The 23,919-nt window shown below is 37.5% G+C and overlaps 1 protein-coding gene across 10 annotated transcripts in view; it reads right to left on the reverse strand.

The window, feature by feature from the left end:
* KCNMA1 (potassium calcium-activated channel subfamily M alpha 1) overlaps positions 1-23,919 on the reverse strand; it is a 413,353-nt gene that overhangs the window by 23,705 nt on the left and 365,729 nt on the right. For 5 of the 10 annotated variants that reach the window (XM_059477357.1, XM_059477355.1, XM_059477352.1 and 2 more), the window contains 3 exons: positions 4,588-4,701; positions 3,811-3,894; positions 1,305-1,435 (listed from right to left, as the gene is read on the reverse strand). In XM_059477357.1, coding sequence (XP_059333340.1) covers positions 1,305-1,435; positions 3,811-3,894; positions 4,588-4,701 — 329 coding nt within the window. The remainder of the gene's footprint in view (positions 1-1,304; positions 1,436-3,810; positions 3,895-4,587; positions 4,702-23,919) is intronic. The other 5 variants (XM_059477360.1, XM_059477359.1, XM_059477354.1 and 2 more) reach the window with 1 other exon arrangement.

Below are 23,919 nucleotides of genomic sequence, written 5' to 3' on the forward strand. Positions count from 1 at the left end.
CTATTTTTCATGCATCACTATTATTTACTTGAGACACCTTTGCACAAGGAAGCAATACTGTCCACAGTATCTCACTCTTTCTGTGGCAACCAGAAGGATTAACCCTACTTGTTCTTGATTCTGAAGTGCCCTACTGAGCAACACATTCAGAAACATTGACTTAGATAATAATGGGAGTAGATAAACAGCTCTAAGTAAACATTTGGAACCTTCATGTTAAATTATGCCCATTTATAATAAGAATATATAAATTATATAATAACTATATAATAATGTATATAATAAAATTTTATCTGTGTAGACTCATTTATCTGTGGATTGAACATACGGAAAATATAACAGGGAAAAATGCAAAATACAGATACATAAATATGAAATACAAATAAAATAATAAATCATAAAGATCACTACACATTTTTCTTAAAAGCAAAAAAGTTTCATTCTGAATTCAGGTGAAGGTCAGACTTGGCTCCTTTAGAGAAATGCATCTGCTCATATATGGTGTTAGTTGGTGTCTACAACAGATCTTTCCCAGCCCTGTGAACTTTATTCCATGGGGAGCTCAGAAAGCCCATGCTCAGATTTTAAAAAGACTACGTCCTTGCTATATCTAGCAGAGTTTAGGGTCCTCTGGATGAAGTGTAGCTCGCACAGAGCAAGACTGGTCTGGAAACTTGGCCAATATGAGGAGGATGAAAAGGAGCATGACCCAGGGGCTTGCTTCAGAACTGTGCTATGGCTGCAAACAAAAGCCCCAATGTAGACATAACCAAAGGCCACCATCTGTAGTTTCTGGCATGCACTGAAGTTTTGATTAATAAGGAAATTCATATGAAAAAGAGAGGATAACCTCTCTTCACACAAATAGAGTTCATGAGATGTGTACAATGGCTTTTGTGGAGTTCTACCAGTGTCCCCCAGCACTCATACTCAGAGCATTGCTCATGGCTACAGGAAATTAAAAGCTCAAAACACAGTTGATGCTGTCTGACAAGAATGGTGAGCACAGGGACTGACACACTGAATTTGAGTCTGGATTTTAGGCAGAAGGGACAATTTTTTTTTGAAAGCATGATTCTTAAAATCTGACATGAGATTGTTTGCTTACAAAATTGTGGACTTGTAGAAGTCCTAGATATCTCAGTTAGAGTGTCCAACTAAGAAAATAACCTAGCTTAGGCTACAAAATTCTCTTGACACTAAGAAAAAAGCATCTTCTGCCTATTTTTGGAAAAGATTCTACACCTCCACTCTCTTTCACAGCAAGTCTGATGGAAGGGAATGAAAAAGATTTGTTTGCTTACTGCGCTCATGAGGGAGTCCAGCACGCTGACAGCAAACGCGGTTCCACAAGCAAAAGGCTGCGTGAGATACAGTTCTGTGTCGGGATCATCATCATCATCTTGGTCCAAGAACTGAACATTTGAATCATTTACTGAAAATAACAGTAATAATATTAAGAGTAGAAACGAAAGATGTTTCTGGGTCACCAGCATATGACCTAACACATCACACAGCCAAAGAAAAAGAAACGGCATATGTCTGGAAACACAGACTTGTGTCTTTGACGTCACTGAAAACGAAATCAAGATGGATGTGAAAATGTGCATTTAAAAATCTGTTGCTCGTTATCTTGCTTGTAAGAGGTGACACTCTTGTTCTTGACATGTTCCTATCCCTTTCCTGGAAAGCAGCTTCGTGGCACCAGTTGCCTGCGCTCAAAATGAGATATATGATAAACTTGTATATTGAGACAATCTTGGTATATTGGCTGAGGCTGTATGCATGTAGAGTTAATGTGAAATTCTATCACAAGATACAAAGTTAGAACCCTGTTGTAAAATAGAGGCTGTCAATAAAATTCTGATATAGCCCACAGGCATCTGTTAGATGTGCTGCTGTGATTCTTGCTGGAGTGGTGTTAATGCACTTAGGGCTCAAAAGAGGATAAACTGTCCCTTTAACATGCATCTATCTGAATGAATGAGCAGTTATTCTCTTGCAGCACTGCCTTTTGTCCAAATATTTGTCTCTATAACTTCACTTTCTCAGCCACAAATTCTACATTAGCCAGTGTGAAAGAGTCTAAATCAGGCTGTTTTAGAGAAAAGCCCAAATAAAGTAGTATTTGTCATTTTGACTTTCTCTGGCATTTCATTGTCACAGTTAAGCCCTCTGCCTCCAACTCATTCCAACTAAAAAGAGTTGTTTCCTTGAGATCAGTGTATCAAGTGGATTGTATTTCATGAAATATTTCATTTCCATATTAGTCTCCCTCAGGCATGAACGCACAGACTGCTTAGCTATGCCATTGAAATACCCTTCAGCTTACTAAATGACAAATTAATTTCAGTTCTCATGCAAGAAAGGGAAATGAAAAAGTTTTTGAGCATTTGAAACTGCACACACTGATGATATCCCTATTCCCCATGTGAACACATCTCCTGAGCCAACCCAGCAAACTTTGAAAATAACATGAGAACTGCTGTTAACTTGATCAGATTTCAGCTCTAGTCTTCTAAAGCCAGAAATGATTCTGCCTACTATTCTGATCTTTCTTCTCATAAAGTTTCAAGTCTTCCCATATAGTTTTCTTGTACATCCACTCCTTTTCCAAACTCTCTATACTACTGTGCTTGCTATGTTTAACTTACAAAACATGAATTACTGCAGATAAAACCTCATGATAGCTGTCTAAATGAGATAAGGAGAGAATTTAAAACTCTTGCCTTTGCACCTCCTGATGTAATTGTTAAAACATAACACCTTAGTACTGTAATAGGAGAAATGGTCTGCCCTGGTAATCAGAAGACTTTCATCCAAGAAAACACCAGGATCCACAATACTTCTTTTTCTAGTACAGTACCTATCAATTTAGGTAGATTTTTAAGCAATATAGTGTCTGAAAGCCTGCTGTATCAAAATGTACTTTTTGAACAGCCTGCATCTCAGTTTAATTTGCTAGTTGAGAGTAGGCACCATTGACAGTAGCACTCTTTTTCCACTTCCATCGGGCAGACTAACACCTGACACTGTGCTAGCCATGAGTGGGGTCAGTTCCTGAGCCACTAAAAATCTATCATGAGTTCTGCAGGTGTGTGTTTATCCTCAGCATCTTTATCTTCCTGATGCAAGTTAGCACACTGGGGTTTGTGGGCCAGGAGAGCTGGGTGCCAACGGGTGGTGCTGTGCCATAGGGAAAAGCTCATCAAACGCTGCTCCAAAGGCTGGTGAGAGCACTCTGTGTTGAGAGGGAACCACGCAGGAGCCTGGCTGCTCCTCTACAGCTTCAAAACCTGAGCTTCTGAGAAAAAGCCTTACTCTACAAAATAAACAAAAAAAAATAGCTTGAGGGAAATTATGATGCTTGGGGTTTTTTCTGGTATCTTTTACTTCTTCTTGGACTTCTTGTGAAAAGCTGCTAAGGCATGTCCACCAAATTGACAACAGGCTGAAGTAACAAAAAGAAAGAGAAAGAAGAGAAAAGAAGAAAGAAATTGGTGTAGGAGAGTGAGGGCCAGGGAGGTGGGGACTTAGGCCAAAAAAAATGAATTGGTGAGGAGGTGCTATGAAAACAGCCGGCAGGTCAGACGAGTGTGATCAAAGGTTTACTGATGCTGCGTGAAAAAAAATCATTAAGAAGACCAGAACAAGACAGTCAATTTCAACCAGAACCACAAATAAAACACATTCAAAGCAGTGCCATGAGGGTAGCCCCTCTGATACAGCCAGATAAATAAAGGAAAAGCTGATGACAGTAAGAACAACAGAAAATAACACAGTGATGTGAAGGAAAAAGGCACTTCTTACCCAGTTCAGTTATCATTAGAATGTGGGTTCCACTGTTTTTTTCCTGACTGATTGAAACCAAAGGCAGAAGTTTGCCAGGCTTAGCTAGTAAGTAAAGTATTTAGGGGGGAAAGAAAGTACAGAAAGAGAATAAAGTAAGGGAAAAAGACAGGTAAGGCTCTAAAAAATAAAACTGAAAAAGAAAACAGAAGGACAAAGGACCACAAATCAAGTTTGTATTTGCCATGAAAGAAACAGAACAGCTTCTGCACTTCACATCACACCGCTTGACAACATGAATACCCACAGCTAGAGTGGAAATCAGAGTCTAGTTACCTACCATCATCATATTCTCAGGAGTGAAATATCTCATACTATTAAACAGAGTTTGGTTACACATGATTAAACAGTTTTGGACCATGAAGAAATAAACAAATGGCCTCTTACAATTGATTAAATGTACAGGAAATATCTGCTTACACTTACTCTGGCCTTTTTTCCTTTTCTAATCTTAGGCCAAAGACTCTTGCTTGTTTGTTACACTATGCAAAAATCATCTTGTCTGATAGAATATTTATTTAAGAAAATGGAGAAAACCCAAAGGAGGGAAATTTATTTCAGTTATTCAAATAAAGTGAATCAACTGTTCCTAAACTTTCTTTTGAGAGAGTAATTTAAAACACTTATCAAAAGAGAAAATTTAACAGTATGGGTAATTTTTCTGTATCTACATAACAAGGAAAGTGGGAAAAAGACATGGGAATGTACATTTGAAGGATATATTTTAGCTTTTCTTACCTAGCTCTGTTATAATAGGGATGTTGGCTCCTGTTGTAATGGAGGGTTGACGTAAAAGGCCATGGACTGGACTATTGTCTGGAGATGTCCTGTCCATCCCTGGAGGTGTAAAGCCTAAAAGGAAGGAAAAAAAATGAAAAGAAGAGAGAAAAATAGAGAATGTTTACAGAGGACAAACTACACGCAAAAAAAAAAAAAAAAAAAAAAAAACCCCAAAAAAACCCAAACAAAAACCAAACCAACAACAAAAAACAAACCATTCCAAAGCAAAAACCTTTGCTTAAACAGCAATTAAGATTTTAAAGAGTACTGTTTGTAAATGGTAATACAACCATGAGGAACAAACTGCTTCCATTAGCCAGTTTTAGGTTTGAGCAGAAGTCAAGATTTAAAATTATCCAACGGTTTTCCAAGAGCACTACCACCCAAACATAGTAGGGTCTTTGTAATTTTCATGTGTACCATCTATAATATGCATTTCTATGAGGACTACAATTGTAGGAATACTGGGATGGAAGGGTCCAGTCTACAAGACAAAAAGACAGGATGAAAGGAAAGAGACACAGGTTTTCAAATGTTATGTGAGAGGATTGCTTGAATAGAACTGGAAAGAGTGACAATTTGAAGGAAATAAAGGTGGAAGAAGAAACATGTTGGAAGGCAGTCACAGAAAAAAAAAACTGGGAGACCAGCAACATTCACCTTTAAAAAAGACTGTTTTCAGCCAGATTGCCTACTGTTTGAAATGGAGCTCTTGACATTGAGTGTTTTTGTAGTTTTTTTTTTCCTTCAAACAAAAAATATTTTTTTTTCCTCCAAGCAAAACCTTTTGGAGTTTGATTGTAAGTACTGAAAAATGGGTAGTTATACAAAAGCTCATGCAATAGCAGGCCTGGAAATTCACCACTGAGACTGACTAGTGCATTCCATCCCCCTTTTCCAGTAAAGCTATAGACAACATGTGAATGCTCATTTAATGTCATTGCAGAAGTGATGGTAAAGCTAGAAAGTGACTTTATGGTTTCATAGACCAATAGACCAATATCAAGGCAGCATTTTTACACAAATATTTGTCTGCTAGGAATAAAATTGAGCCAAGTTTACTTCAAACACACTTAAAAAAAAAAAAGATATTCCATTTTTTTTTCTTTCAATATTATTTCCAAGTTCTTTGACTTCACACCTGACATCCAGGTGACAGACCTTTGGTCCTTTGTCACTAGTGCTGAATTCTCCATACACTTATTCTTAACTTACTCACAGCCAAATTAATTCCTGACTTAAATTCACTATCTTCTTGCAGGTGTGAAAATTGTTTCACTCCGTTAAATTCATGGATACATTCACCTGGTACTGAATTCAGAGAAAGATTATATGATACCTTGCCTTCTATTTGGGGACCAATTTACAGACCAGGAAATCTCTAAACTAAATTGTAGTTGTTAGCATCTCATACTGGTTTATATTGTCTTAAGGACTTACAGTTCTCTTCCAGTGATAATTACATCGCTCTTAAACTGCCCCTAAACTACAAGGACCACTAGATCTGGGCTTCTTGATTTAATGGGATTTAATATTCTCCTTCCATTCATCTATCTCTATGTTTTGTCTATATTGCACTGAGAATATACAGGTAATAAAACTAGAATCACTGGGAAGAGACTTCCCTAGCTCTGCAGAAGGTACTGGTAAGAATTACTTCTATCACAAGAAAACTAGATGCAACATTGCGATTGTACAGACAGGATAGCTTAAAAAGAGAGTGAAAAGTCTGTGAAGAAATTCCTCATGAGAAAAGAAGTGGATATGATATATTCAACGGGCTTGTAAGACAAAAACATTGCCATAGGGAAACCTAAGTTAGTAGAGAAATTCTATATAATATCATCAGTGGATAGAAAATCTTTATAAAGCAGATTTCTTAGAGGCAATCAGAAATGTTAACAGTCAGTCGTGTCACACCACCTGTGGTGCTGAACTCACAAAGACCAGCTTGGTGACAGGGAGTTGTGGTCCCAGCCAGTTTCAGTTTGCAGATGTTTCCTTGCATCTGGCACTATGACTGAGAGCTTTTTTGGCCCTTTGAATGTTTATCTGTTCGTGGCAGAGCCTGAGATTCCTCAGGCTCACCAGTCTGACAGATGTCTTTCAGTCACCACCGTGTAAGTTACAGGTAACACTGACTCTCTCACAACAGCAGAAAAACTGAAGTGGAACTCCAAGGGGAGGAAATGCTATCTGAGGACAGGTGGGTGTTAGTGTGACACCTCCTTCTGCAGCAGGATCCAGTGTCTTGCATTGTATTGTGGAATGCATTCTTTTAGGAGATGCAAGACACAGCCTTTGTCACATTAGAAAAAGCTCAGGTAGCTGCAGATTCCCTGTGCAGTTAAGGTGGCAGGCCCAGTTGGGTCCCCCACTGAATTACAAGTCAAAATGGCAACATGATGACTTTTCATGCTCACTTATATAAAAATAAACAAAACTAATATTGTTCTCATGCACTCCAGGGATTATACTGGTGGGAGTATCCCTGGAGGCTCTGCTTCTCCCTTTTTTCTTACCCACATCTCAGGACACACTTCCTAAACCACCTCCTAGTGAATCAAGCCCTTCAGGTGGTAGGAGCACAGCAGTATTTCCCTGCCAGTTAAAAGCAAATAGAAGTAAGCTAGTGTATGTAACTCAGCCAAATGTGCAGGTTCTTCTTGCCTCCCCTTCACTGCAACGTGCACATACACAGACACGCACACTCTCCATCAGAGGCCATTTGTAGCCACCTCTCTAACCCTTAGAATATTTGTCTTCCTGGGATGGCGTCAGAAGATTGAAGTAAATGTGGCATTTTTGTTAGACACAGACTGTCAGAAGCTCTGTAATTGCACACTGCACACATAGTGCATTCAGTCTGAAATGCAGGAAGCATGTTAAAGGGATTGTGTTTTCTCCTTGAATGAAAAATAGACTCATGCCTTAATATTTTTCATCCTACTGTCTTGAAAGATGTGAGAAGTATCTGATAATTTAATTTCCTTGCTCGTACTTAATTCAGACACTTCTAGAAATATAAGAATTGTGGAATATTTTCAGGAAGAGGAAATATTTGGGGGTTTTGTGTGCTATCAAACACCCTCAAGACACATTCCTGCTCCCAAGTCACAAACTAATTTCCATACACAGGCTGTCTATTTTTTTCCTCCAGAAGAGAAAACAACAAAAAAAAAAAAGTGCAGGAAACTAACCTGCTTTATCAGAACTTTCATTTAAAGGCATGAAAAACTACAAGTGACAGCTGTGCAGATTCAGTGAATGTGACATTTTTGAATTTCCTCAACTTGACAAGTAAACACCTTAAATCGGTAATGCTATATGCATAATACATGACCTGTATTTTGACATCCATCATCAAATGCTGACTTGAGAAAATACAGGTTTGTACGTCAAGGAATAGCACCCATAAAGCAGGGAGAAATTCAGGTCACAGGGTATTAGGAAAACTCTATTTCATTACAGAAGCTGAAACAAGCTAAGGCATCAGATTTAAGATCCATTTTCAGCTGTGAAAAGATTCAATTCCTCTGCACAGAGCATTCATTTAGAAATGACATGCTTTCCTCACAGCCTCTTTTCATTTTCCTTTTCATATTCCATTTTCTCCTTCAGTCCCCAAACCTTGTTCCATTAATGCTCATAAAAATCATAAAACAGGGCTGATAGTTGTGATCTCACAAACACAGCATCTCCTTGTTCTGCAAACAACTGGGGGAGCTCTGGCTACAATTGCTTAACGGGAGCAACCTCTGCAGTAAAACTCACACGTCTGTGCAAGTCTGAGCACAGCGCCTGTGGAAGGAAATGCAGTGACAGTGAGGAGACTTCTGGAGAAGGGAATTCTCTTTGCTAACAATTAGGAGGTAAAGCAAAATCATATCAGTTCCAGCAGTCACTGCAGCTGGTACTAAACTGCTGTACTGGGAGAGTGATTCACTGGCTTTACCTCAGGCCATGAGCTTTTTTCCCACTGTGGAACTTAGTTGTCAGTCACAGTCACCCCACCACCACTGGCTATAGTGATAATCACTACAACATAGACTTACAGAATCATTTAGGTCTGAAGTATCCTTCAAAATCATCAAGTCCAACCACTAACCCAGCACTACCAGCTCACCACTAAAGCATGTCACTAAATGTCACATCTAAATGTCTCCTAAATACCTCCAGGGATGGTGACTCCAACACTTCCCTGGGCAGCTAGGGAATGTTGTTCCAATGCTTGACAACCCTTACAGTGAAGAAATTTTCACTAATACCCAATCTAAACCTCTCTTGGCATATCTTGAGGCCATTTCCTTTTGTCCTTTCACTTGTAACCAGGCAGAAGAGACCAGCTCCCAGCTCACTACGACCTCCCTCCAGGTAGCTGGAGACAGCAATGAGGTCTCCCTTACCAAACTGAGGAAGCTTCAGTAGGAGGCAGCCCACCCCTATCTGAAACAAGATAAACAAGATACTGCCAAGCAGTGGATTAAGAATATCACAGCTCTGAGAGGAACACAGGTTTTGAGCTCCTGACATGCTCCAAATCAGCAAGGCCTGGCAGTCAGCAGTCACTGCCTCTCTCCTGGCAGCAGCATCCCTCCCTGACAGGACAGGCAGGGACTCACATGTCCCTCCTCAGCTACCTGCTCTGAAGGAGTTTGAGCCTCCTGCAGTTCTCTGCAGAAAGTTGATGGTTCAACGTCTTGATTTTGAGCAAAGAGCATTTCCCAGCTCCCTCTAAGATACTACTGCTCACAGAAGTAGGCAAAAACTAATCAATTACATCAGAAGCAAAAATCTAATCTTAAAGATGTTCTCACCTTTGTGGAAAGAGAGCACAGGGGAAATTTCCTCGGTAATAGCAGGCAAGCTCTTTTTACCAGGAGATGCTCCCCTGCTCTGAGCTCAGCATGGCCAGGTGGCCATGAAACCTCTCTGTCCCTTACAAAATTCCACCAACAAAGGCACGAGCAGCACTGGGCTCGTGTGATCTGCGTCTCTTGAGCCAGCTGACCCGTGGTCCTCCCGGGGAGGCACTAACTGTGTCTCAGCAGTAACATGCAGGAATTCTGAGACCTACAGTGGCACTGCAGTGAAGTTCAGAATTAAAGAATGCTGGGATGGCTAAACATGCATTTTTTCCACTGAAAGAACCACCAATTTTGCTCTGCTTATGTGTAGGCAACTGGCCTGATGGCCAAATGATCTCCTGATTGTGCTGGCCATAAACCATTAATTTTTGTTTCTTTGCAGGTCACTTAACTGAGTAACGTCCCACAAAATGCAGGAAAGTTTGCTCTTCATAGAAGTAAATATATTCTTAGAGTTTGCTGAGGGGACCAATAAAGGTTCACTGGGGTTTTAATGCAGAGGGAAATTTGTCTTGTTCATGTGCGCTGCTTCTGTTCCACTGACTCCACCATGACCCAGATGAGCATATTCACAAAAATGGATTTTTATGCTACATTTATAAGTTATCCTCCTTCTTAAGGACCATAATGGATCCTTTATGATTCTTTTCCCCTTTTTCTCTGCCCCTTTCTTCTTTTTCTCCCTTTCTTTTCAAAGATACACATGTTACTAAACTGGAACTCTGTGCAGGCAGAAGGCACTATCCCAAATTGAAAATCCACTTGACAGACCTAAATGTTGTGGCCGTGTTATTAAAGAACCTCGTAAATTGATAGCACCCTTTAAATAATGCTATTTTAGGGAAAGATGTCATGGCATTTACTGGGTGATATATGCACTAAAGTCCACAAGTATAATTTAAAAAGCACATGTACATCCAGCTACCTCTGGTTCACCTAAAGAATATGAGACAATAATATTTTGAGCAAATATGAATAACACATAAGTGGTGAACTGCCAAACACGCCCTCGACAGGTTATCATGCAGAAATATGGGACAAGTATTTTCATTAAGAAGAGGCAGCCAAAAAGAAATAATTCTCAGAAAGGACCTCACAGTTGTATCCCTTTGCTACTGTTTGCTGACAATGTCATTAATATTCCTGTGAATTCAATTGAATGATAGACTATACCTGTTATTCTCCAAAGTACAGCCCTTGGGTATACCTGGAAAGTTCAGCAGCAGTCATGCAGCTAAAGAGCTGCTGACATTCATGGGAATCTGTTACAGCCATTCAATTTAGAAACAATTCTAGCTTCAGTGTCCCATGGGCTCTGAGACAGAGAGCTGTAGTTTGGCCTGAGAACCTGGAAATCCTAAATTCTGGCTTCAGTTCTGAGTTTTACTGTGATTTGTGCTGAATATCCAATAATCTCTTGGAGATTATCGCTAAAGGTCTGGAAAAGGAGAGGAATGTGGGAGGCCAGATGTGACTACACAAGCTCCCAGCTCTCTCAGAGAGAGAGAGCATCTTCAGAGACACTCCAGGCCCAAACATAGGCCAAGGTGAATGTACAGAAAGTGGAGGCTGAAGAAGGACACCTTTCTCACCTTTAGCAACCCTCCAATGCTTTGGGAATGAAACAACACTGGAGCTTTGAACTCTGAGAGACAATGTCACACAGAACCAGCTGCCACTTTCTGCCAAGACAGAGCTCTTCTCTAATGTCGCTGTGCTCACTTTCTGCTGAATTACAGAAACCTACAGTGAAAATATCCAAATCAAAGCTCTAATGGAAGCACAGGGCAGTGGGTTCAATGCTAGTTTCCGCTCCCCAAAGTGTGAGATCCATTCCTGGATGAGTTAGTGGCCCCCTGTGCTGGAAGTGTAAATTATTTATAGGCCTGCAGGTTCTTGGGCTGCTCTAACAAGGTAGGATTAAGCTGTAAAAACAAAGATCAAGAGAAGGATTGGAGTTTCATCATCTTGAGGTCTAGCATTGAATCACACCACATTGATTCCATTTCAATTGTGAAAAGCATAATATATTAGAAAAGTGTAATATTTTAAACCTAGGGCAGAATTATGTATAACTTAGAGGGGTCTGTTAACAGGTACTTATATAAATCTCTTCCCAGTTTCAGTGCCATTTTGAGTTTCACTATCATACACACCCAAGAAACAAAGTCCACCTGAAACTGCCTAGGTTTTTTTGTGGTTGGCTTTGTAGGAATCTTTTTCCCTTCACAAAATCTTATGTGGTAATTACCCAAACCCTAACTCTGCCAAGGCTCACCACAAGCTTGCACAACCCAAAACTACCAAAACAAATGGGCTTTCTTTACTAATACTTTGCAGAGCACAGCCTTAATGTTCACTTCTCCCTATTTTTCTCACTTTAAGCAAGATTATACGTACTTGCTAGCCATAGCACTTCCCTCTAGTCTGCCTGAATGGAAACTCTATTTCTCTATGCAGTAAACAACATTAAATTTGCCCTTTTTAGCTACTTTTCGTAATTTTTATTTTTCAATTGTTTCTTCTCCTCATTTACTATTCAATAGTTTTCTACACTAGGTGCTTCTAGGGCACAAAGTTAGTAGCATCTAACTGTAGCACAGGTTTGCAGCTAAAATGATTTAGTATATAACAATGCCAAACTCCTTTCAGTTTAATCATTAGTCAACTCTGCATATTTAGACCTCAGGCAAAAATAAATATGCTGAATAAAAATTATCAAATAAATTAACCTGCAATGCCTATTTTAGAGAGACAGGTATTCAATAACTAGAAACAAAATGGATAACTCACCACTAAAAATGATATATTGGCATGTAAGACAAGACTCTACACTAAGTCATTATATCAAAAAAGTGAATTTTTCCTTAGTGTAAAAGGAAGAGCAAAGACAGATATCATAGCAAGTAATCAATTCAAATATTTGAAATATAAAAGTAACAGTGTTGTCCAACATCTGATTGGCAACTACTGAAACATAAATTAAACAAATTTCCCAATGCTGCTTATGGGAAAATTATGTAGATTAGAATTTGATTAGGTTTATATCATGAGACTCAATTTGGACTTTTAATCTATTAAGCTCCAATAAATGAGGCATCTGAATAGCTCCCCTGAGCAGCAACAGTAATAACGACAGCAGTCATTTTTTGGAATATGTATTCTGAAAATTTCTTTAGCAGACGAGTCCACATCCTTAAGTACAATTACTTTGTAACTTCTACAAAAAATTCAGGTGTTTGCAGTGAGGAAATGGATACGTACAAAATGCTTAAACAGACATTTTATGATAATCAACATCTGTCACTCTGTTCTAGCAATATTGATTTTCCATCAACTTGGACTTACTTACGGTCGACTTCATGGTCTGTGTGGGCTAAATAGTGCCAGCAGACTTGCAAATTACTCAAGCTGGAACTGAGCTGGAAACCTATGGTAAAACATCATTAATTTCTCTACAGGCTGTGTCAAAACTAAAATCCCACATTCAAGGCTGTCTTGGGGATCAAAGATTGAACTGTGAAGGCTATAGCCCCATTTTATCAAAGAAATCTGAACTGAATTCCCAGAGCTGAGCTTTGACACAGGTTGGACTCAGATCAAGACCACCTCTAATTTATCTGGCAGGTATGCTTCATAGGCCCTCCTGCATATTTCCTGCAGTCTAATCTATTTGCAAGTATACAAAAGCTCCTCTTCTATATTGCTCTATATTGTAAAATTCAACTTCTCAAAGCCTGCTGACTAGACAGCCCATTGTGCACATGTCCTGTCCTGCCAGATTTCACCAAATCCTAGAGAATCTTTTAGTGGACAGGTTGTTCTATGCAGATAGTCAAGTGCCAGTAGGCAGGTGATTAAAAAATATATTTTAAAAATGTCAGGGCTTTATTAAATGCTCATAGTGAAGGAGCATGGATCCTGTGTTCATGTACGGATATATTCTCTTTAAAAGAGGTTTTAACATGGAATTTAATGCTGGCACTCAAGCTTTCAGCACACCACTACAAAGGTTTTCTGCAAGCCAAAACTTTTTACCAGTACTCCAAATTGAACATCATAAATATGGAAAAAAAGTCCCAGTCATGCTCTTTGTCATTCAAATACTGCCTTTTGTAGCGCACAACTTCAGAGTAGCATGTCTGTTAAAGACATCTTTGTAGATATCATGTGTGAAAATGAGTATCAGGTTGATTTTAACTATACCAGTCTATATAACGCTAACTCAACCAACTTCCCCTTGGAAAGCACAAGAAATCACAACCTTTTCTTTCTACTCCTTTTTTCTTCACCATTTAAAAAAACCCAAATACAAACTGCACAGCTGTGGAATCAGGAGGAATCTGAAGTAGCTTTCTAATTGAATATTCTTGAATGCTGTACCAGTAGCAATATATTAGCTACTGATAGTACCTAAGGTTGTGTCAGTAAAACTGCCTGAAGATCAGCAGTGATGCCACTGGTGCCACTGGGTTCACCCAACCTGTAAAGTGTGGAAACCCCTGCTTCAGTCAGAATCAAGAGTTCAGAGAGCAGCTCATGCCTCTGATGACCATATCCAAAGCATACAGTCAGCAGTGTAAATAAAGAGGTTATTTGCTCAAATATACCAAGAAAAAAGGAAAGGTATTCAGAAAACCAGTGAGGTAAAGTCTGCTCTTAAGAGAAAATTCCATTGCTAAGTCTGCACTGTTTTGGCTCACTGTCTTTCTCCTCTTACAAACATTAATCTTAAAAAGAAAATGAATTCCTTATCATGACAGAATGACTCATTATTTTATCAGAGTTTTTTTCTAAAATCTATAAGAGTTTTCCTTACCTCTGACAGCTAAGTCTTTTTATATTTAAAGAAGTATCTGCAGAAGTGTCTCTACACCACCTCCTTATTTGTTTTATTTATATGGGATTCAAAACCCATTAAACTAGCAAACAAGCTGGTAAAAACAGTGATAACAGTAAATATAATGTGGTATTCTTTAAATAGTGAAAATTAAATGGCAATCATAAAATGTATACTACAATATCCAGTCACAGTACAGACATCCTGAAAACTTTCAGCAGTTTTTTGTGGGGTTTTATTTGTGTTGGTTTGGTTTATTGTGTTTTTTTTGGTTTTCAGCACTGCCTACTTATTATCATCCATGAATCTAAACACTACTTTAATGTCTACAAACACTTAATACATTAACTTTCCTATTTATTATTGCTTAGTAGAGAGTTACATGGGTTGATAAAAAATAAAATGTTTTCTTCCTTGTTTTAATTTAATTAGTACCAATATCAGTGGAAATAGTTTTCCTTACAATTAGGCATTTTGAATATTTCTGAGAGTTTTTAGTCTATTTATTATTGTTTGATAGGATTCTGAGAATAAATATTCAAGTTGCAATGTGGGCTTTTGTTGCTAAGAAGTAGTTTAAGAAGTGGTGATTTTGGGCCAATCTAAAATATAAATCTGCAGATAAGTTGTAAAGACTGATTTACATGTGACATGTGAGCAAGTTGCCATTAACGAAAATCTAGACACAGTCCAAATTTTTAGAGGCACTCTGTCTATATAATTCAGTCTACATCTGAAAATGGAAGATAGGTCCAGATGAGCTTACATTGCCACCAAAGAACCAGATATTTAATTAGAAGTTAGAAGAGTAACAATTTGCAAGCTATTGAGGATTTACAACAGATATACACAGTTTCTAAAATGCACTACTGAATATGTTAAACAAAGTGGCCAAGCCCCTGTTCTGAATCTGATTTTTTTTTTTACAGCATAAACTATTTTTGAGCAAGCTCGCACTGGTGACTAATGACTTAAGAATGTAACTGTAGAGTTGTTAGTTCTATTAATCAATTAAACAAATAAGTAACATTTTCTCAGGCCCCACACTACACTGCCTGATTTCAGTCTCTCATTCTTTTTTTTCGAGGAGCTGTTTTGAAAATGCCTGCCTGTCTTTGCCCTCACTTGGAGATGCATCGCTAAGTCCCAGAACAAGCAGAGTGGCAGGAACCTTGAAACAGGAACCCCTACATGGGTGTACTGGCCTGTCTACATACTACCAGCCTGTCTATGCATTTAAGAAAAAACTCTGTCAAACCTACAGAAAATATATATACTGTAAACATTGCAGGGATACCTTCCCTCTCACTAATAATCAGTAATCATGCTCCTAAATTAGAGTATTTGACAATTGAAGTTGAACATAAAATTTAAGCAAGCAACCGAACTTCAAGACAGCATGAAAGGTTGGAATCTCCATTATACTTCCACAGGATCTGCTTCAAAGTTCTAAGGAAAGTTTGCAAAAGATCAAATATTGCTATGACATTACAGACATTTGGTAAGATCTTAATCTTGTCCCTAAATAAGCCACTACAAAAATTCTATTAGCCATAAACTTATTTGGGTGTGTTGAATAGAAATAAATTACAAGAACTAGTTCAGAACTTTCTTCAACAAAAATTCCTACCACATCATTTACATAATTAATAATTTACTTTTCAGCTCTAGTATGTTAAGATGTGGAAAAGCTGCAAAAATAACGTATTATTAGGAGCACAGCAGTATTGATTCTTCAACAAAGGCTGTGCCTCAAGTCAGCCTGAATATCCCATCCTGCAGATGTTGAAAGAAGTAGCAGGTTCTTGATAACCAGAAGCTAGCAATCTTTTAGAAAATGCTTATTATGGAAAGTCTGGGCTGTCTCCTATTTAATCATGTCAAACTTAAATCAAGAGGTCTTTCTTGAAAACAGAATGCCAAGAATTTTATAAATTTTATCTTAAGCTGTCAAAGTTCTGCAAATCACTAGCAGGTGATAGATTCTGCTTTGGAGATCACAGGCTAGAATTTAACTGGAAAGAACAAAAATCCAGCTTTCTCCTCTATTGCTATTAGACTGGTAAAGTCTGCTAGATACTGATGCTTTGTACCTCCTTCCACAGTAAAGCAAAACCAGTGACATTGATCTCTAGAAAAACCCCATCACCTTTATGAATATAAATAACCATTTATTAAGCAAACAATATGTAGTGAAGCAAAGAGAGACACCAGAATCACGCTCATGAGGCTGCCTGCTGTGGAACATTACTCTCAAACTATCTTGTATTCCTGCAATATATTATCTATATGTTCCATTTTCTTGAAGTTATCTTCATAATCAAGATGCTATCACAAGTATCGTGGGCACTGGAACTATTTTTAATTTTCATTTAAAGAGCAATTAAAGAAAGACAATGGATACACAAGATAATAAAGTAAGTGATTAGCAGCATGCAAATGACATAGGCTTAATGATAATACCCTATTCTATTCTCCAAAGGGCCTGTTGAGAGAAACCCTTCCTACATGTGGTTGTGCAGCTAATGTGCCTCAGCCTACAATTACAACATTGCTGACACCATTAACCACTGAAACAACATCACTTCATGAAATCCTTGTTGTCTCATTAAAATGCAAAGGGTCAGGTAATTTACCAGCATTGTGTGTCTACTTTTGTTGTGGGTAATTAGCAAGCGTTACCCAGCATGGACTCCTACTGGGAAATAGTTAAACTGTGAAATATTAAAAAGAATTTTTTATATTTGATGGGAACTTGAAAGATTTAGAATTACAACAACAACATACATTGTATTCAAAGCCATGAAACACAGACCTTTTACACATTTCATGTTGTAAAATTTTTGTGGTTGGTTATCTTTGAAAATTACCTTCAAATTTTAAAAATTTTTCTCAGTATAATTGGATCTAGATGCACAACTTCTTATGCAATTAAGAACTTTTAGAAAATACACAGAGGGAGATGCAAAACACCTTACAGTTTTTTAAAGACTTACATATGGTTTCTTAAAAATAGTTTTTTTAAAAGTTAAAACACAGAGGTGGGTGCAGTACATTCTAATACTCATGTGCCCTTTTGTCTTGCTAATTGCAGCCTCATATCACAATTTAAGGGAACCTTGATAACGCTCACTATCAGCTCACATCTTGTCAGGGAGCAGAATGGTCTCTTATTCTTTAAATGGAAGTTTTGGAACATAAAACACATTCCAATAAAAGTGAACAGAAAATTATGAATTCATTAAACTACTTTGGTATCTTGTGCTATATATAATATTTATATTCCAACTACTGTAAAATATGCTTTAATATCTTTAGGCAACTCTAAGGACTTAAATATTTATAAAATGGCTAAAGATAAAGTATAGCTCTCTTATTCCTACATACAGATGATGTAAGGCATGCAATCAAAGACAATAACACTTTCAACCCATTTGTCATCTTAAAGGAGCCTTTCAACTTCAGATCCCTTGTGTGCAATCTACATAAGAGTTGTTGCCTACATAGGCAACTCCAGAGGAGTTTGCTCCTTAAAAACTACCAAGAGTGCTATACTTCACATAAAACAGGGTTTTCTGAAAATGGAGACAAAACTATAAATTTGCAGGGAAAACAGCTCCGAGTGGGGCTTCAAAATACTGCTGTATTTATCTCTGGGACATCTGGGAACAGGAAGCATTTTGATTTAATATTTCATAACATAGAGGCAATTGCTTCCTTGCCTGGTGTATAATTAATGCTCATAAAAAGAGTGCATTTTTTTATTCCTCAGCATCAGAAATGCACAAAATAGTACACCTTCATAATAGGGTGTTTGCTTTCAAGATGTTGAATAGCAAATAATAATAAATTTGAGTTACCATAAATTTACAACAGTTTTGGGATGCTTAAATATAGTTTAAGTGTGAGATCACATATTTGATGTACTGTATTATCTACCTCCTTCATCCTGTTTTATTTTTCTCTGGCTGAAGCAGAAGGTATCTTAAAGCAGAAGAGGAAGAAGCAATTGTGAAAACTTAAAGGTATTTGGGCCAGGACCTTACCAGTATTTCTGTATTTCTCAAAACCAGAGAAAATTGTATAAAAGGAATATGTCTCTCCAGCCATTCATCCAACACATTTTTAGTTTGTTATTAGCAATATAAGCAATATAATATATATTCAATATAAGCAATATAAGCAACTATTATAAGCAATAAAATTGAAAACCTTCTTTTCTTAATAGTTTTTCTCTCTTTCCATGAGAACTTTGAGAGAGGTGGGTGTGTGTAATTCCAGCAGGCAACACTGGTGTCCAGCTGCAAGGAAAGGTACCAAAAATGTGAAGGATGCTGCATGGGATCCTTCCTGCCAAGGGTTTCATGTGAAGACTGGAAGCCTAGCAAGGTCCTCACAGAGCTGGTTTCTACAGCGCAGGAAAAAAGTTAAGCGAAAAGCCTCTCTCCCACACAGACTCTTTAGTTTATTTAAGTCCCAATCTTGCAAAGACCTGCACATAATCTAACTTTACACAGGTGGACAGTTTCATTGAAGTCAGAGAGATTTATTAACCTGTATAACATTGAGCACATAAGTTTTGGAACAAGCAAGGCATCAGATTATAAACTTGCCAGGGCATAGGCCATATTTTATTCTTGTATATATCAGGACTATGACAACAAGCTCTTAATTCCATCTAGAGCTCCAGTGTGCTACCATAAAATAAATAACAGCTATCAACCGATCCATCTAGTTCAGCAGGATAAGAAATTATGTGCATGTTGCAAAAAGGTAATGCTGAGTTATTTATCACAGAGACCTGATCTTCAAAAATTGGACTATTTTTTTTGTGGGTAAATAGTGATATGGGACATGTCTGGCCCTTATCTCATTTTTCAGTTATTAACTTCATTAATTAGGATGGTCAGCCTTTGTTTCAAAAAGGGCTAATGAAACCAAACTACAACCACCTAAAATTCAGTTAGCTAAAAAATAATCACTCAACCAAGTAGAAAATTTTGTTAATTGGATTATTACTATTATTGCAACAACTGATGCTAACAAAAGGAACATTCAGAACGAGTGTAAAAACATCCTTAATCAGGTGCTAACTCCTACACTAAACTATCAATCCTGCAAAACAATAACCCTGATGTTAATGTAAAAAACCATTTTTGAAAATGTGACTGATAGGATTGATACTGTCTTGGAGAGTAGCTTTCAAAACATCTGTATGAATTAGGTAATTATGAGCTAGTTTAAGTATAACAAGCATTCTGCAGTCTAAAAGACATTGATATACAGAGACACACAGGAATCTAAGGGTTGAAAAGAATAAAGCTAATGTCATAGCTCACTTTTAAAAACTACCCCAAATCTTTCACTTTCTGCCAGCACTATTACCTTACTTATTTTTAATATTACATTTACATTTAACATTCTACATTTACTTACAAGCTTTCTAAAGAGGTAAAGTAGCTCCTTAAATTCTGCAATTATTTAGTGCAGCTAAATAAAGTTTGATTTTCTGCATTAAAAAAGCAAGATTCTTTATTCTTACGTTTTTACTAAATATAACAAATTAAACAGAGGAAACAGTGCTGGAGTTGCCACAGAATATTGAATTCCATAAAAGCCTAAAAATTAACTTAATCTATGATTATCCAAGCCTATATTCTGAAATATTAACTTTAAACCTTATGACTATAAAATAAAGGATATGAGATTCAACATTCACTAAACCCCCTCTCCTTCAGGAATAAAACTATTGCTTTGAATTTATAAAAAATTTTCTCTAGCAGCATTGAAATACAGTTATCTCCAAGAAAGAGCAAAAACCATTTCTAACAAAGGACTTCAGACAGTATTTATCCTTTCCCCTTACTTAAGAATTTTCTCATTTTCAATCCCAATAATATGGTTGTTCTGCCTTTTGCTAACATTTCAGAAATAAAGCAATCAAGGTTTATTGATTGGTAGAGGTGAAAAAGAATACATTATCTGCAATCACAATGGAAAGCAGATCTCAAATTCATTTTATTAATGAATTTCTTGCAGCAACTTGTGAGACTAAGTTCATAAAACTTTGTAATGACACAAGAATTAGTTATCAGATTGTGAAATAAGTCTAATGAAACTCTGGCTGTTCCTGTCCTTTCAATCAAAGTTTAAGACAGCTGCAACAAAAGATGACAATGCAGTTGTAAGTGATTTTTAAAGGAAGTGGATCAAATGAAACTTGTACAGGGCTATTTTACCTTGTGCAATTTGTTACACTTGGAAGTCAGTCTGTAAAATTCTGAGTATGTTTACTTGATTTTATAGGATTTTCCCCAGAATAATCCTGCCATGATGTATGAAATGTATTACACAGGAGTTCATCCAATCTTCATGTTTTTCTCTTTATTCTCTCTTGTTGGAGGATCTATTATGAGAACTGTAAATGAGGGCCCTAAAAAGATCTCTCATATGTTGAAATAGTGTTCCTAGGGAAAATTCTCATAAGTTGAAGTCATTCAGAAAACAGCTGCAATTGTTACTTTGCTGAAATACGTCTACCCTGCTGTACTGTGATCTGTCTTAGAATGTCTGTGGACAAAATGTTACTATACAGCCTCCCCTTTCTGTACTTTAGACCTGCTTGGAGCAATAAGATCACTTTTCTTTATTGTTTAGTAAGTGTTTTTTAATGAAATGTACTGCTCTGACTATATAGGACTCAAAATATGCTCTAAATCACTATCCAATAAAAGAAAATTATTGAGTTGGATATCTAAAGTTACTACCCAGAGGCTACTCCAGTACAGTATTTATAAATCTCTAAACAGTTAGGTATAATTGTCTTTCTGGGTGTTGGGAAGAAAGCCAAATAGCAGCTTTAGTTACAACTGAAGATAAATATTTTGTGTCGGGCCATGTTCTTCTGGTGGATAAAATAACAAGTAAAATCCCCACAAAGTAGGACTCTAAGAAAAAACCAAGAAGCATGAAAAACTATATAGGAATAGTCAATGGATGATACTTGAAGAAGAAAGGATGGAAATGCCAACAAAATGAAGGAAAGGAAAATTACTGGAGGTCTCCCAGCTTAACAGCCAAGGCAGAACCCATCACACATCCAGTCCTCCTGGGTGCTTTGGAAAAACGTTATGACTGAGGAGCACATGGTATGACTATGGATCTAATATTCTCTGGTCTGCTCTCCAAAATAATTCTTGATGAAATAATCTTCATTTCTGTTTGAGGGAACAGAATGAGAAACAGAAAGGACAATAAAAAACAATCTCCAGTACCTGTGGGTGACCTCGTTCTCCAACATAAATACACACCTCTTTACAGATATTTCTAGGAAGACAATCAGTCAAGATCTCTAAGAGGTGATCAAGACAAGCACAGGGCTTCCTTGTCAAAAATAAGGTTGAGTTTATAAATAATTTTGTGAAGAGGTGGGCCAAGTTCTCACTTTACAGCATTTTGTACTTCAAAATCTGAGATATCTTAATGAAACAATAGTGTGCTGCAGCTTCAGTGGGATACACTTTGGCCTTTCTGGCCTTGGAATCCAGGTTCTAGGTCTCCCAAAGGCAATGAACTGCCGGGATGATTTCCAAAGCTCATTTTCAGGACATTAGAGTCTGCAGCCCTAACCTCTAGCAAGCCTACAGAGCTGCTCTGTCACCTTTGAAACGATCAATGCAGACAGCCCTGAGAACACTTTCAACGTGAGAACTTCCAACAGCACAGGTTTAATTTGAAAGAGCTTCTTTTCTTTTTGAGTAGAAGTACATACTTTATGTAAAGGAGACCAAAAAATCCTTTCAAAACTGTTAGTAAGCTTTACTTCCTAAGGAAGACAGGTTGTTTGCACAAGCAGTTCTGCATAGCCATGCATCTGGTCGTATGTTGCCAGACAGCTGATGATGAACATGGATTTGACAACTTAGATAGTTTACTGCCATCCCCTCTGGATATGCTAGGTCATTTGTAGCTCTGATCCAGATTATTATTTTTTTCCTGTGTCTTGGAACTTTGAGTTGGATTTTTCTTCTGTGGAAGGTCGAGGCAGAGCACTGTGCTTAGATGAGATGCAATTCTGGCAGGATCAGTTACGACCCAAGATGGGCAAGCCAGAGGACAAAAATGTTGCTGCACTACTTACAGAAGGTCCAGATAATTGATAATTACTGTCAACCAGTAAGAAAACCTGGGGATATTATTACACCATAAGGAAATACTATCAAATCTTCACTTCTGTATGAGAATGGCTGTGTGTATTTTAAGTTCATCTTGCACTAGTAGTCAGAAAATCCTTTATTGATGCAAACCAGATTAATTCAGAGCTGATTTTTCAGCAGTTAATCCATTGGGAATTGCTAGCCCTATTGTTACAGAAATTTCCCTTTCAGCAAAGTATGCAGTCATGTGTCCACCCACCTGCTCCTTCTGCAAGATCCTTCCTCTCAGATTGCACCTGGGTTCTGTTTCAAAGCTACATCTCTGGCTGGAGAGGGCATGTTTGGATGGATACATTTTTATATGCCTAGGACTGAGAGTGACTTTGGTGTTAAAGCAGGTGATGAGGATGAAGCTCTAAGAAAAAGGGAATGAAATCCCAAAATGTGTGGATTCTCTTCCTGCTACCAACTTAAAGCAAAGGAGTTATAGACATAGGCCTGTACTTCAACACTTGCCAACAATTATGTCTTATCTGATGGTTAAATAAATTTGCATCCTGGTTTTATGGCACCCTTCTTGTACTGGTGTCACCTTTTGCCTAAAGCTGAAATGAAACAATCACAGATACACACTAGAAAGATCCTTGTATATTCAATAACTTATCAATTAAATGACTGCACGTTTTTTCAGAAATGTAAACATGAAATTATGTATCAGGTTTTCATATGAGATTCCATCACTTACTGACTACATAATTATACATATGAAATACTATTTATTCACCCAGAATAGCAAATACTGCTAAATCCCTCACCAAAAATCTTGCAGCTCACCCCATACATTTCTTAGACTGCTCACATATTTTATTTCTTCTCTTTTCAACACCCTGTCACAGGGCAACTGACCTTCTGCCACACCTCCATATTTTCTAATGCCAGTGTTTCTGATGATCAGTAACAGAAGTAACATGAAAGAATAACACATCATCCAAGCATGGTGATGATGAGAATGTCTTAATTCAAAATCATGCATTAAGATCTAGAAAAACTCAGGCAAGCAATACACAAACGTAAAATGACAACTTGCTCTATAAATAAAGGTACTTAATTGCCAGCAAGAATCTGTTAGTTTGTTCTAATATGCTGCTTCTTGACTAGCAAAAGTTGAATCACCTACTTTATGTAAATGTCATGATAGTTGTGTCCACCGTATGTTAAAGCTTCATTTCAGAGACAAAAATGTCACGTTGCATATAATTTCCAGTAAAGTCTGTACTATCCACTGATTCTAACTGCTTCTGACAGTCTAATCATTTTATTCAAGGTCTTTCATCAAAATTTACAGTACTGAAAGGAGCAAAACCAAGTCAGGAGTTGTAGATTTCATAAACAGAGAATTTACCGTGAAGATAATTGTTTTTTGAGG

Source organism: Ammospiza nelsoni, chromosome 8 (genome assembly GCF_027579445.1).
Source record: "Ammospiza nelsoni isolate bAmmNel1 chromosome 8, bAmmNel1.pri, whole genome shotgun sequence".
NCBI lineage: Eukaryota > Metazoa > Chordata > Aves > Passeriformes > Passerellidae > Ammospiza > Ammospiza nelsoni.